This window comes from Leuciscus leuciscus (assembly GCF_965113295.1).
Source record: "Leuciscus leuciscus genome assembly, chromosome: 23".
In the NCBI taxonomy this organism is placed as follows: domain Eukaryota; kingdom Metazoa; phylum Chordata; class Actinopteri; order Cypriniformes; family Leuciscidae; genus Leuciscus; species Leuciscus leuciscus.
Window position 1 is genome coordinate 8,151,283 of NC_138747.1, and position 16,328 is coordinate 8,167,610.

General features: G+C 40.0%; 1 protein-coding gene across 1 annotated transcript in view; it reads left to right on the plus strand.

Annotated features, from left to right (window-relative positions):
* The first annotated feature begins 1,211 nt into the window (after positions 1-1,211).
* The window catches only part of pcdh17 (protocadherin 17), a 71,002-nt gene continuing 55,885 nt past the window's right edge, over positions 1,212-16,328 (plus strand). Inside the window, exons 1-2 of the mRNA XM_082156059.1 lie at positions 1,212-1,734; positions 2,495-5,297. Of these exons, the coding sequence (XP_082012185.1) occupies positions 2,817-5,297 (2,481 nt within the window). The 5' untranslated portion in view covers positions 1,212-1,734; positions 2,495-2,816. The remainder of the gene's footprint in view (positions 1,735-2,494; positions 5,298-16,328) is intronic.

Sequence of the window (16,328 nt, forward strand, 5' to 3'; positions counted from 1 at the left end):
GGGGAACTCTAGTTGAAGGTTCAAAGATGTCCACTAGAGGGCCCAATGAGCTGATGGAAGCATCTTGTGTTTTTCTATTCCATTTTCATCCTTCAGCTGCTTGGCACAACTCATAAAGCATTTATATAGCATTTTAAAGCTAAATGTTGTGTTCCTGAGTGTAGACTAGTCTGAAAACCTTAAATATTTCCATGTTTTTCCTATGTATTCCAATATTCAAGATCATTTTAAACGTGGCTGTCTGTCTTAAGAGACATTCTATAAACTGTTTTATAATCTCTCTGTCTACCGGACATAATTGATAAACATATAGAAACACATAGATGCTACCTCTCATGCCATACTTTTTCTCCTATCTAATCATTACAGATATTGAGAATTACTTCAGCTAATGGACAACTCATTAAATAGTGACTCTTCAGAACTCCTGTTTTTTTGTTGTTTTTTTTTGTTGTTGTTTTTTTGTTAGTTCTAAAAATACCCTTTTCTGTTGTTTTTCTCTCCTTCTTTAGAGCCGAAGGTCAAATGTAAAGTCAAAAGAGCACCAACATTCTGAGAAAAAGGAGAAACAAGACAGGCATGCAACTTCAACCTATTAAACTGCCCAGTTAGTTCTAGAAAGCTCAGTGAATAAGACCAAATTATGATCTTGTGTAGCCTACAGGCAAATAAATGTAACGTTTCTGCTTGTTCATTCATCTAGCTCTTGTTCATTAGTACCTCTTCATCAACTCCAAACCAGAAATATGTTTATTTTAAACATATTATACTGGATATCATTCAGTATTGTTATAAATTATATTAATAGCCTATTGTTAGTATTAATAACAGTCACTAGTAGTAATAGTCACTATTATTATTCTAGTAAAACAAAACAAAAACCACCCCGTGCTGTGGGTGGGAAACAGACTGACCAATTTGCGAATATTGCCTATTCTGCCATGAGAGTCGCACAGTTTCTTTAACGTAACAATTTCCAACCCCGCTTGTAGCCCTCAAAGTACAAGAGTCTTTTATAAACTCCCGTCTGCGCTCAGAATCGCGTCCACATCACTCACATAAAGGACCTCTTTGAAAGCCCCGCCTATAATTTGAATTCCTAGAATCTGATTGGCTACGTTACCCCCTCCTCCTTCATCCATTGGTTGGCGGCGGATCAGTAACAATGTTTAATGCACTATGAGACAGAGTGAGACAGTCAGAGAGAGAAACGCACAGAGGAGGCTGAAGGGACACCGGCACGCCACAGTGCATTTATTCCCGTACCGTTATTGACAGCTGGTTTTTAGTGACAGTCGGATTGGACAGAACACTTTCGGTTGATTTCTACATTTAAACTTTGGACTCTCTTGTGTTTCCTCTTTTCGGTTATTTTCTACTGGGGACTAGACGGATAGCCTCCCGAGGGGCCAGGACGCATTTATCACGGGGATGTCTCACCCCGCATCATTGCAGTATAAGAGGCTGTTCGCGCTGGTGATATCAACGGTTGTGGATGTACATTTTACGCCTGGGACAAGATATATGTCCTGAAGCGTCTACAGCCTGAGTCCACGAGCGCAGGAGAGTCCCTGCATCCTAATCAGCCTCATTGACATTACAAGCGCACTTTTGGGGAGCACTTTATTTTTCCATACAGTCTAGTTGGAGTTTTTTCCACTCATCGGAAAGGTGCATTAAGGATGTAACTCGTCTTTGGTGATGGTTGTGCTTAGACTGGATAGCAGGCTACAGGTAAGTCTGTGTGATGTTTCTCGTTATCATTCTGTTTCAAAGTGTCACCCTGGAAGAAGAAAAAAAGAAAGAAAAGATGAGACGACATGTCATATATGCTCCCTGAGCTGCTGGATGCGCACAGTGTCAGTGAGGATGCAACAGCTTATACTCGTATTTATTCAATAAGCGCAGTATAAATAACCATCTAGGATTGTGTTTCATTTTCCCTGCTTTATGCGACTATGTAAGAATTGTATTTAACAGCAGGATTATGCCGGTTAAGAGGCTTATTTCAACGCTTTTGCATTCAAGGGATTGCCTTAAGACAGCAAGGTAGGCTATAGATATGGCATCAGTTAAGCAGCTGTTTCAGGACGCAGGGACACTGAAAGAGATTTGTCCGTTTTTATTTGCTCACCACCTTTATCCATAATTGCGCGTTTGATGCGCGTAACGCTCTTCGTGCCACATGGCGCATCCTCGACGCATTGCTTAGCCTACATGTTGAGAGCAGAATAACACAAACATCCACCTGTGTTTAGTGGTAAAGAGCTCGACGCATCTCAAGGTTAGATTGACATGCCATCCACGTCGTTCGCCAGGGAATGAGGAATTACGCATTAGAATTACGCGGTCACAGTACAGAGAAAAAAAGCGCATATGTTGAGACACGAGGTGTTTGTTTAAATCATTATGTCAGGATTTACATGATTAAGTGTAATATTACATGCAATAATATGAAATAGAAATGTTTTTTTCTTTTCTTTTTTCATTACAGGCGAAGAGGCTGGGAAAGGCTATTTCTTTGTGGAAACTGGATTGTGATTATGCCTCCAATGCGCCTGGGCGTTCAGCAGAATATAAATTAGCTGTACAGCCTCACCGTTTGTTGTAAAAACTCAGGATAAAGGGAGCTCTGCTAAGAAAAGAGCATTCAAGCTTTAAAAAAAAGCCCACATAATGACTTTATACATTTTTTATCATGAATCAGCAGCATGTGTGCTCAGTAATTGAAAGTATAAATTGTGATATTTCTGGGAAGATCAACAGGTCGGAGGCGTAAAACGCATCACAAACCTAAGGCACTCTCACTGAAAGGGATGCATCTTTCTGTTTTCCTTTTCCTACTTTTATGGGCGCAAGCCCTGACGTTGAAAAACTTGAACTACTCAATACCTGAGGAGAAAATTCAGGGCGTCATTGGAAACATTGCCAAGGATGCAGAGCTGGAACTGGGAGAGCAGGGGAAGAAATCCAACTTCAGGGTGTTGGAGAACTCCGCCCCACACCTTATTGATGTGGATCCCGAAAGTGGGCTATTATACACTAAACAGCGGATCGACAGGGAATCACTGTGCAGACAAAACTCCAAGTGCCAGCTCTCTATGGAAGTGTTTGCCAATGACAAGGAGATCTGCATGATTAAAGTTGAGATACAGGACATAAATGACAATGCACCAAGCTTTCCTTCTGATCAGATCGATATTGACATATCTGAGAATGCAGCCCCAGGCACACGTTTCCCCTTGGCTGCTGCCTACGACGCTGACACTAGGGAAAATGGCCTGAAAACATATCAGATCACGCGGGATGATTACAGTATATTCTCTTTGGATGTCAAATCCAGAGGGGACGGAACTAAATTCCCTGAATTGGTCGTTCAGAGGTCCTTAGATCGAGAGGAACGTAGCCATCACACTTTAATTATAACTGCCACAGATGGAGGGGAATATCCCAAATCAGGAACAATGCAAATCAATGTTAAAGTCACTGATTCCAATGACAACAGCCCTGTGTTTGATCAGCCCTCATATGTAGTAGAGATCCCTGAGAATGCACCCCTAGGCACAGTATTGATAGATTTAAATGCTACAGATACCGATGAAGGCATTAATGGGCAGGTTACTTATTCTTTTAGCTGTTACGTCCCAGACAGGATCAAAGAGCTGTTCTCAATAGACCCCCGAACGGGTGTCATAAAGATTCAGGGTAAAATCGACTTTGAGGAGAACCCAATTATAGAGATTGATGTTCAGGCAAAGGATCAAGGCCCCAACCCAATTCCTGGCCATTGTAAAGTCACTGTTAAAGTGCTTGACAGGAATGACAACTGGCCGTCAATAGGTTTCGTTGCGGTGCGTCAGGGGGCGGTTAGTGAAGCAGCAACTCCAGGGACAGTTATTGCGCTTGTCAGAGTCACAGACAAAGACTCAGGCCGCAATGGGCAGCTCCAGTGTAGGATTTTGGGAAACGTTCCCTTCAAGCTGGAGGAGAACTATGATAACTTCTACACAGTAGTGACTGACAGACCTCTGGACCGGGAGGTAAAAGATGAGTATAACATTTCTATTGTGGCCAAAGACAATGGCAACCCTCCCCTGAACTCAACAAAGTCTTTCACTGTTAAGATTTTAGATGAAAATGACAATGCACCCCGCTTCACAAAAATGGTCTACCTTCTCCAGGTGCCTGAAAACAACATCCCAGGGGAATACCTGGGTTCTGTTCTGGCACATGACCCAGATTTAGGCCAAAACGGTACTGTGTCCTATTCCCTCCTTCCCTCTAATGTAAGCGAGGAATCTATCACTACATACGTTAACATCAAACCGACTGATGGTGCAATTTATGCCCTGAGGAGTTTTAACTATGAACAAACCAAGTATTTCGACTTTAAAGTCCAGGCGAAGGATTCTGGAAACCCTCACCTGGAAAGCAACACCACTGTCCGTGTGAGCGTGCTGGATGTCAATGATAACATTCCTGTAATTGTCCTTCCATTACTTCAGAATGACACTGCTGAGATCCATGTACCTCGGAATGTGGGAGTCGGACACATTATCACCACCGTGAGAGCGGTGGACAACGACTTTGGTGAGAGTGGTCGGCTCACCTATGAGATCTCGGATGGGAATGAGGAACACCTGTTCGAGATTGATTCAGTGACAGGCGAGGTACGGACAGCCCAGCCACTTTGGGAGGAGGTGGCACCTGTTGTGGAGCTCATCATTAAGGTCACTGACCATGGCAAGCCGTCACTTTCCGCCATGGCCAAACTTATCGTCAAAGCTTACTCAGGGCCCTTACCGGAGGGTGAACCGCGCATCAACGCGGAACACCACAACTGGGACATGTCGCTCCCGCTAATAGTAACCCTGAGTATCATCTCGATCATGCTCCTTGCAGCTATGATCACCATCGCAGTCAAGTGCAAACGGGAGAACAAGGAGATCCGCACATACAACTGTCGCATCGCTGAGTACACTCACCCACAACTCGGCAAAGGCAAGAAGAAGAAGCTCAACAAGAATGACATCATGCTGGTGCAGAGCGAAGTGGAGGAACGGGACACCATGAACGTGATGAACGTTGTCAGCAGTCCCTCTCTGGCCACCTCGCCCATGTACTTTGACTACCAAACACGTCTGCCCCTCAGCTCTCCAAGGTCAGAGGTCATGTACCTCAAACCCACTGCCAACAACCTCAGCGTTCCTCAAGGACATGTTGGCTGTCACACCAGCTTCACCGGACCTGTTACGAACACCACTGAGACGCCAGTGAACAGGATGTCAATAATACAGGTAGGAAGGACAACTTATATTCTTCTTCCTTATTACCCTCCATCCCCCTCTCATCCTGCTCTGTCTCACTAGGTCAATACATGAATGGATGAGTAGATGTATGTGCATACAAAGCAGCGAGGGAATCATAATGTGGGGGGGAGAGGAAGGGGATCACAACCAGTGATAATATGAAACACGAGTCGCTCTCCACTCCTTGCCAGATGCCGAAGAGCACCTCGCTATCGTTTTTTGAAATCTAGCTTTGCTCATATTGTTTCAGGTAATGCGTTAAGAGGAAATTGAGTATGGAACATAACTCTGTTCTGGAGATATTGTTTTGATGTTACCTCTGGTGTGGAGAGATTTGATGCACTGACAGGTTCAGCCCTGAAGGTTTGTTATTTCATAACGGCCGTACTGTGATGATTTGCTGCTCTTGCCTAGAATATTTTTCCAGCTACTATATTGCGAATGAATAGAGCTTCAATCAATATGTAGTTTCCTGTGGCGCTTTGAATGTAAGGTTCCTACACTTTGCCTCTTACAATGACAGAATTGATGTTTTCATTTTTTTTCCAATACATGAAAATGTGTTTTCATACAATGTAATGTAATTTATCTTGACCTCAAACATTTCAATTTTCAGCCTAAACCTAACACCCTTAACATTTTACTTATTCAGCAGGTTTGTCACCTTCATACTCAAGAACGTTGTGACAATCCTCTCTCTATTAAAGACGTTCAGACCGCATTTCACCACAAGAAAGAAAGAGCTTTCCCAGATTTTCCTCATTCCTTGCTAATGCGTCTTTGTGTGGAGCGATTTGGTTAAGCCAGTGACAACTTATGTGTGTCTATGCTGCTAAGCCAGTTTAAAGTCATTTGAAATCTGTCGTGTCAGATGAGGCTAAAGTCACCTCTTTAAACTCTGTACATCAGGTGTGCGTGTGTGTGCAGCATCTGAGATTACAGCTGGCAAAATTTTTTATTTAGCTCTCTCTCTCTCTCTTGCTTTATTTTATATACATATTTCTTTGTAGTATTTCTACTTAGGGTTGTCTTTTGTAGTTAACTCTCTGAGAATGTGTATATTATCACATGTTGCTTTTGCTCATATTTAGGGTTAGTGATTTGAACAAACCTCCAACATTAAGTATTTAACTTTGGCGCAAAACTCATCCCACAGTGTTGCTATAGAAATGAAGTAAACAACCACCCAGAGCACATTAGCATTGTGGCTAATTGAAGCATTGTGTTTTTGTGGATAAGCATGAATTTGTGAGAGCAAGTATTGATAGTAAAGAGCATGTTATTCTCAACAGAGCATCTTGAATTATATTATGCATGTTTTGAATGGGTATCTTGTGTGATTAACCTTCTCTAGATCTGTGTGTTTGCTTCTGCGTGTGTCTGTTCATGATTGTGTGAGTGAGTGTGTTGCTATTCATTGCTATTCATTGCATCCCAGCTGCAGGTCAGAGGTCAGAGTGAGGCCCATTATTCTGGGCCCTTTATTAATTAGCAGAATAACTGCATAGGCTTCATCAAATCACAGACTCAGGCACTACAGCATAGATAAATGCTCTTCTCTCTCACTACCATCACTCTGTCTCTGAAAACAAACAAGTCCCAAAACACATACATAGAGTGCATGCTGTGTTTACACAGATCCATATAGTACAGGATATACTCTCCATTATTTACAGCAGAAGTGTGGCAGGAGGCAGATCTGCTATCCTGTTACTGAGCCCGTAAAACAATCTGGCCCTCCTCTCCTCTGGCCTGGAACAGAGAGAGAGAGAGAGAGAGAGAGAGAGAGAGAGAGAGAGAGAGAGAGAGAGAGAGAGAGAGTGGGATTAAAAGAGAGCCATAGAAATGTGAATCCCAGTTGAGAGGTTATAAAAAATGTTAGAAATCTCTCCCTTTCCAGTCCCTGTCGATCGATGTGTCCGGGGGCTGTCATCTGCATCTGTCATCAGAGCTAGAGATAGCCTGAAAGGTGAAAATAAATGGATATATAAACAAATATATAAATATACAAACTCACACAGTCCCCACTGGTTGCCACACAGCTGCACAAGGGAATTGTAAATGCTTTCCATCAGGCCCGGCGACAACAAGAGGGTAAGACCCGGGGCTCCGTAATGGTGTTTTATAATAACTGATCCAGAGGTTACGAACAGCTGGCCGTTGAAGTAATACGTCTGAAATGAAAAGAGGTTTAGGGTCAATTACAGCGCCAGGGCTGTGTGCTCTCAGAAAGCACAACAGAATGAGGGGTATAATTCGATTGGCCGAGAAAAGTTTCCTGGATAAACGGATGTAATAACGTTTAATTGCACCACAGGCGTCCAAATCTATTACTTAATGGCGAAGAGAGGTTTAAGAAAATCTTCAGTGGTCGAGATCAGGGGATTTTCCCTTCTTTTCTTTTTTTTTCACCTAGAGAGCATTTCAAATTCGTCCTCATGTTTTAAACATACTTAACCTCAGATCTGAGGCCAGAAAAAAAAAAGCTAAGATTTATTTGCAGACTTTTTGTTAAATCCTTTCTTTTTTTTTTTTTTACACACTCAGGAAAATTAATTCCCTTGCTTTATTTGGGCTTAATTTACTGTTAAGGTAAAGATAATGTTTTTACTGTTACTTACCTTAGTTTGAGAGAGTGGAAATGTGTGTGAGGATGAGCCAGAGGCTGCTGTGAGCATCAGCATTGGTGATCCAGGCTATAAAAGTGTCCCCAAGGTGGCGACAGTCTGCCTTCAGTTCAGAGTACTGTGAGCACATAGCAAAGTGAATGAGGCTTGATTTGAATGCACATGCTGTGTTCGCTTTCAAATTTATGTATTTTTTCTCTATGCGTGTCAATGTAATGATGCTTATGAAGTGAAAATTGCATGCAATTTAAAATCTTTTGATGCTTTCATCTGTTTGTTTATCCTAAATAGAGAGGTCAAATGAGTCACTTAAGGTCAAACCGGTAAGGCAGGAGTAGCAATTCATGTAGCGCTGGGGGAGGGCACACACTCCGGTTGTAAAGGTCAGCGTTTGGAGGGAGTTTTCTGCTGGACAATAGTGATGCCTCTCCAGGGATTGTCCGTCTGAGTTGTTTCTTTCCATTAAATGCACTTAATGCAGAAAGAGAGGAGTGGAAAATAGATGACAACAGATCACGCTGTTGAGTAACTGCCTTGATATGAGGGCTGTAGTTGTGCTTGTGGCATAATGTTGTTGTGTCGTGCAGTGAAGTCGCAGTGTTTCATGGAGATTGGGTTTCTGTCAACTTGTTTTTGCAAAATTGTGCGATAAAAGCAGCTGTCAGGTAATCAGATTGCTGCACGAGCTCTAAATGTATTGCTTTGGGAACTGAAGCGAAATACTGTCAAATGGCAAGGCATGAGACTGAGAGTCAATGTCTGACAATCTGTTTAGTGCCCTCTTTCTCTCTCTCTCTCTCTCTCTCTCTCTCTCTCTCTCTCTCTCTCTCTCTCTCTCTCTCTCTCTCTCTCTCTCACTGTGTGTGTGTTTTGCAGTGGGACAGCAGGAGTGTGAGCACAGTCATGCATGCTAATGGTTCTGTCCTTCCATGCTGCATTATACGATACATTGTGTGTGTGTGCGGTGTGGGAGGGGGATTAGTGTGTGTGTGTGTGTGTGTGTGTGTGTGTATGTGTGCTGGCAAATTGAGTCATAACAATTCCCCTTGATGAGTGTAACAGCCCATTGTTTGTCCTTCAAGTTCTCTTCTCTTCTCTTCTCTTCTCTTCTCTTCTCTTCTCTTCTCTTCTCTTCTCTTCTCTTCTCTTCTCTTCTCTTCTCTTCTCTTCTCTTCTCTTCTCTTCTCTTCTCTTCACTTCTCTTCTCATCAAATTGCAATTGCAAAAATGGAGTCTATAGAAAAAAAAGTAATTGTAAAGATGCATTTTCTCCCCTTTAAGCCTGAGAAATACAGCATTTGTTTATGGTTCTGAGTTAAAGACAAAAGACTGAGAGAGAGAGAGAGGGAGAGAGAGGAAAGATAATCATTTTTTTAAGAGGTGTTTTTTTTTTCCCCTTCTTCTGCCCCACCTTGTCCTTCTTTAGCTCTTGCGTATTAAATTTGTTCTTTCTTCTGCCCTTGGTGTCTTGTTCATATTTTCAGATGGCGTATTTGCGCTGAATTATTGATAGCCGGTTTTGATATACGCGTGTGATCGATGTGTTCTGCAGTATATGAGGGAAATCTAAACAGTACTTGTCTGCTAGGCTTAAACGGTGCACATGAGACCCTATACAGTAAATCCTGCCTTTGTTTGTTTGATTTCTCCAGCTTTAGTCCTTCTAGAGTTGCAGGGGTTTTATTTCTTTACCTCGTGATTTGTGTGGCTGTTTATTGCGCGCGTGTGTATTCCGCACTCATCCGATCCTCTGCTATATTTACCGGCTCATTAATAAATCATCAGATTTAACAGAACAAGACAAGACCAGAATGCCACGATAAACGTCTGAAATTTCTCTCACCACTTCATGTTAACAGCAGAGAGCGTCGCCACAAAACCTCACTTTTTAAAATCATATTTCAGAGAATGTGTTCATATTTTGGATGAATGTTGTTCATAAGAATGCCTTCTTCTGAAATAGATTGACGCACAACCATCTATGTTGCACAAGTAGACACCATATTTGACAAGTTTTTTTTTTGTATTCATCTGTGAAGAAGCCTTGGGTTTCAAGTGGTTTAGATACAGATTAGAAGAAGGATTGAGATTAGCCCAGTTCTTCGGGAGATGAAAATCAATCCTGCAAAGCCAGAAACAACAAAAAAATCCATCCGTCTGTCCTCCCCTCCCTTCCTCCTTCACGTGGTTGCTGAGTTTCTTTGGGTGCGCTGGAGTGTGTCAAAACCTCGGCATGAAAAATGTAGCAGGGAGGGTGAAAAGATCTCTGTAGTTTTTTGGCACTCATTTATGTGATTAATTACTGCAAAGCTGAAGTGTATAGATATGTGTATAATAGCAGAGACATTTGTTGAACTGCATATATAATGTATGGCAATTCTGGAAATCCAAGTAATGCCGTTGAATTATTTATTGAGTTGTATACTTAATAACCCAGCTCCGTCCACCCTGCGTGGATTTGGAATCCCAGACCCGTTTGGGAACCAGCGGGCCGAGGCCATTAATAACTCATAAACGCATTCGTAATTTCACCCCGCCTTTGTACAGTTCCGCTTGAACGATGGAATTAATCATGAGAAAGTCATTGTGCCGGAGTCGTTGGGCTAGATTGACGACGTGGCTTCAAATGCACAGACGAATGAATGAATGGATGAATGACTGATACATATGGTTCTGAGAAATGAACGGATATGAGAGGTTGTCGGATTTCTTCCTATTCTTTTTCGTGACCAAATACATCTTATCTAAGTGAATTTGAAGCCAGAGACACTGCTATAGTTTACAGTGTTCCAAGTGTGCTGATATTTCATATTTTGTCAAACTGTAGGCCCTGTGAACATTCAGAAAAGAAACTTAAATATCTTATAATTCAAATAAATCTTTAAACACTTTATTTTTAGGATGCTTAAAAGCTAGAATTGTATATATCCTACATAAAAATGAAATTGTTATCAAACTTTTTTGCACAATTTGAAAAATAAATAAATAAAGAAGCTTGATTGAAAGTGACTTTTTTTGTCACTTTTGTCTCCCAAACAAGTACATTTTCTTTTGAGAACATTTGTTAGGATTTATTTGTTGGTGTGAAAACGATGCCACAAGTGTGGGACAGTTTTTGAAACATTTATAAACAATTTTCTCATAAATATTGAAGTGGCTGACTTTGTTTAGATAATTTTATGCTTTTAATAATTCATTTTTTAATGATGGATTTTCATATTTTAAGATTGAAAGTCTGAGTCTGGGACAAGAGCTGTGTTGATCTAGGAGAGTTGTGTAGTTTGAGATGTTAGTTTTGTCATTTTTGCAAAGGGTTGCAAGTAATGCTCCCATAGTGCAGAGGTTATTTAATTACTTAAGCAAGCACCAAAACCTAAAGTGTTAAATGTGAAAAAAAGATAAATAATCCAGCAAATGTTATAAGACCACAAGATTTGACCCTTGAGGCAGAAAACATTGAGGCACTTAAGCTAATTTGCTTGGTCAATGGAAAGGAACTCATTGATGGACATACTGTATTGGTGTGGAACATCCTAAACTGTTTTATGTTCAAGTTTTTAAATCATATATAGAGCATTATGTAGTCAGTGTACTTTTTGGAGTTTGTTTGAACTATACCTGCATGTTCTTTCTCTCTATTGATTTCACAGTAAACACCATGTTCCTCTATCCTTGGCCACAAGGATGTTGCACGATGGGGTGTTTGGGAAACAAGTCCTAGTTACTCACTGTCAATATTTGTAGCAGTAATGGCTAAAGCTAGCCTTGCTAACGCTTCAAGGCATTGGCGTTGGAGTTGCTGTCAAAGGTTTGGTTGCTTATGTGCTTGTTTGTTTTGGATGGTAGGATAATCTAACCCTGATGTACATGGTTTAGACTGTGTCAGTGATGTCGGGCAGAGTGACGCCCACATTTCAGATGGCTTATGGTTGTGTGTGCTCTCTCTCTCTCTCTCTCTCTTTTTCTGGCACCATTTTCCAGCTAGCCCTTTTAGCCATGTGGCGCTTAGATTTTGAGATGAGACACTCAATCAGACAAGTGCTCTTTAATTAGAAACGAAAACATCATCTGCATGTTTAAATGATGCGGATGCTAAGCTAGCAGTCTGCTAGGTTACATGTGTCAAATGGCTGACCTTTGCCATTGTTCCTTCACTCTGAATGCTGGAGCAACTTGTAAATAGTTGATGCAACAATGTGGCGGCTAAACACAAAGTCAAATCAAATTACAAGTCCTTAATAAAAGAATCCAACACTGACAGTGGACCAAATAATTTAACACATGGCTTAAGTTTGTGCTGGATGTAATGAATTAAATGAAATCCTACACACTGATAGTGAAAGACTACATTCAAATTGTAACAGAATAGATTAGATCTGTTTTAGTGCTTTTGCTTTGAGTTGTGCTCTTTTTCTTTTTCTACATACACATGCAGTAGAGAGTTGATTTAACTTAAAAAAAAGAAGAAAAAAGAAAGAAAATTGGGGTTAATTGTGAAAATTGTGACATTCAGGTGTTAATATTTTTTTCCAATGTCTTTTAAATTGATTTTGATTGTCTGATTCAATTTTTTTTTCCTTTTATCTCAATGTATCTTTTCTGTATGTCTTTGTAAAGTGCTTTGAGATGCAACTTTTAAAAGCGCTATATAAAATAAAGTTTATTATTATATTATTATTATTATTAAAAGTTGCCATATTTGATATTTACTTCAATTGCTGTGGTTACAGGTGTTCACATATAGACAGAAAATGGGTCTCGTTCACTAATACTTGCGTGGATTATTCGTATCTATATGCACAGAACCATTTGAGAAAATGTTTTGGTTACACTTTATTTGACCATATTTAGTTTACAGTGTACTTCCCCAAGAATGTACTGGTAATATTATGTAACTATATATAGTTATATAGTTACATTATATTACCAGTACATATACTTTATACATGTTACATATACTTTATGTAACATGGGTTAAGTTAAGGTTTAGGGGTAGGTTCAGGGTTAGTATAGGCTAACTATAAGCCAGTTATTGTAATTGCTATAATAAGTACATAGTATGTACATGCGGGAAATGACTGTAAAATAAAGTGCTACCAAATTTCCTCCTAATTCACAACGCATGCATACACACATGATTGTTTCCCTAAATTCCCTAAGTTCTGGTGTTAATGAATGTAGAGTATTCTAAATGAGCAACTATGTAAGGTTAGTAATTTACATAAATCACATCCAAACCATTCCCATATAAAATCTTTTAGAGTTTCTTCACTCTCAGCAAACATATGACACTCTCTAAAGACATGCGATTATTGCGTCCATTTGATTTCAGTTCAGTTGTTCCTTTATTTTAAAAGACATTTAAGTACGAAAGTGATTGAGACCCAATATTCGAACCACTACTGCAAGATAATTGAATGAACAGGCAAACCGCGAGTCACACCTGTTAGTAAATGTGGTTGTCAAATCCAGACTTTGTAGCCAAAGAAAACAGCAGCAACTTGCTTCTAAATTCTACTCTCAATCAATGCAAACAGATCGTTTTCTCTTCGTCTTCACGGCAAAAACACACACAGCTGTCTGTTGCAGCGCGTTTGGCCACAGGGAAGCGAGTCCTCACAGCTCTCTGCTGCGTCCTTTCTCTGTGTGTCAGAAATCATGGAGCATTGTTCAATCACAAGCTGTGCTTTCAAGCACCATCTCTCCTTTTATTATGTGCAGATTGCGTCAGTTCCCCTGCAGGGCCACTCTAGACCCCGAAGGGTTCTTGGAATACTTCCCACGGGGCTACTTCTGCTAAACTGTTTAAATGGCAGTATCCACTTAAGGATGTTTGTTTGCTTCTCTTTTATTTACTTCTTTCATTTTCTTCTTTACCCCTGGTTTATTTATCAAAAGACAAAGTTCCTACATTAGCATTATATTTCACAGAGCACACATCTGGGAATTTACATGTAGATGTTGTAGAAGGTAACGATAAAAACGGCATCCTGTTTCAAAGTCAAACGATGGGGAACATGTTTTATTAAGTGTTGGCAGTTGTCCAATCAACAGATCTTTTTTCTTTCAACAGATGTTTTCTCAGGTACATTATCACAGTGGGAATTGTGGCCTTTTTTTCTGGGAAATAAAAGAGAGATCCATTTCCCACCTCCTTTCCTTCTTCTTTTTCTCGCATCATGTCGTTTTACAGTTTGAGGAACTCTTTGCAAATTTCCAACGGACATGTTGCAGGTTGCCAACGCACTTGTCCTGATGTCATAAATGTTGTCAGAGAAAATAGGTAATTAAAGAAATCCCGGTGGCATAAACAATAATTTTGCGCAGCTCTCGTCCGCCTCAGGGTGATGTTCGAACAAGTTCTTCGTACTCCTCTCATATCTTATTCCTCATACTATCCACTAGCTTTAGTGAAATACCTAAAGATAGCTCCTGGCTCTAGGCCTGTCTTTCCAGTGAGGTGTTGGGCACAGAGATGATGGCTCTCTTTCGAGATATCGGATTGCCATGTGACAGGACCGGCTGGTAACATAAACCCTGCATCTGTGGCCCGGTCAAGTTTAATGAGTGAGCTTGTCAGCACTCATGTTTTGTACACAGTCTTATATGTCTACAGTTACATCTTTTCACCTGCAGCTCTGCACTGATGGGCTGAGGGCTGTCAGCATCTAAAGATAATGGCTGGCGGTTTATATGGGGCTCTTATTTCTGTTTGTTTTTAGTAAATACAATGTGAAAATGCATGACTGACAAAAACCTTTTATTTGTTTATGGTCAGTTTTTTTTTTTTTCACTCTATTTCTCTGTCTGTGAGGGTGATGTCCTTACATGTATGCTTGGGTTCAATAATGCAGCCTTCAAGCAGAGACATACAGTAAGAAATATTTATAAGTTGACAGGTGACAGAATTCTAATAGGAAAATGAATGGGAGAGATGTCAACGCTCATTATGGAGGCTGTGGGAATGGAAGTTCTGCCTTTTTATTATTTTATTTTATTTGCTGTAGAACACCAGTTTACTTTTAGCCAGAGTGTGATTTGTCAGATTTGATTTGCTAATTCGAAAATATGTTATTGAAAATATAACATAATATAAAAACCGTTTTGGAGATTCTAGTCTTTCCTCATTCAAGTATACTCTCAGTAAAAAATGGTACAAAAGCTGTCACTGGGACGGTACCCTTTTTAAAAAAGTTTCCAATGTACCATTTAGGTACCAGTATGTACCTTTAAGGTATTAATATGCACTATTTGGGTTCTACTCTCATGCATTTTATTTGCTTTATTTCTTTTTGCTTGCTTTCTCAAAAATATGAATACACCCAACTGTATTCATACCAAAATCCTTTTAACAGTAGATTCTTGCATTCATCTTTTAATTGAATCAGTGTACAAGAAGCTGGTATATTATGAAACATTTACTTTTACATAGAACTAAGGGAGATAATATTGAACTTTTAATGACTGTTCATCAGTTTAGTATAGTAGACAAATGCAAAGTTTCTGAAAGTTGATTGTAAATCAATGCCGCACTCAAGTATCTGTATTGTTTCACAGCACTTAAACACCAGAACAAAGATTAGCGTATAGCCATCCACTTATATTTACAAAAACAGTATATCAAAACATGCTCAAGTTACAAGCAAATATCGAAATTAATGTCTTGAAGGCCGCCCCATCTTCCGTCTTTAAGAGAGGCATCATTGGCGCCCTTTTAAAGTTAGATCAATCCACAGTCTCTGCACGATTGATTGATCCAAAGAGCGAGAGGTTCATAAAGGGCCGATCCAGTCGGAGAGTTGTTTTCTAAGAGACCACTAACACACTCGGAGCTGATAATTACAGCCTCGCTTTCTCTTACATGCTCTCTCTATGCTTTTGTCATTTCACATCAGAAGTGCAATGGCTCATGTCGCTGACAACTAAATCCAAATTTCGGACAATTAGATTATCTTGTCACCATAGCAAACTTCACACCTTTTCATCAATTGATTTTGTTAATAAATGAAGTGGTGCTCTCAAAATCTGTTGCCTCCATTCTGAGCCGGATCTAAGGTCAGTGGATATTCAGGGCTTAGAGCTGCCTTTCTGACTGGTTGTTTTTAAAGGGATAGCTCACCCAAAAATGAAAATTCTGTCATTTACGCATGTCAGTCCAAACCTGTACGCATTTCTTTCTTCTATTGAACACAAATGAAGATACTTTGTGTGTTTTTGTCAATACAATAAAAGTCAACCCCTTTGATTTTCATAGTATTGGTACTGTTGATACATTCATCAAAATATCTTCTTTTGGAACAACACAAGGGCGAGTATATGAGATAATTTAAAGATAAAAGGATAAAAGTACATTTGGAAGGGTAAACTATAATTGTTGGATTTTAAGTTTGTA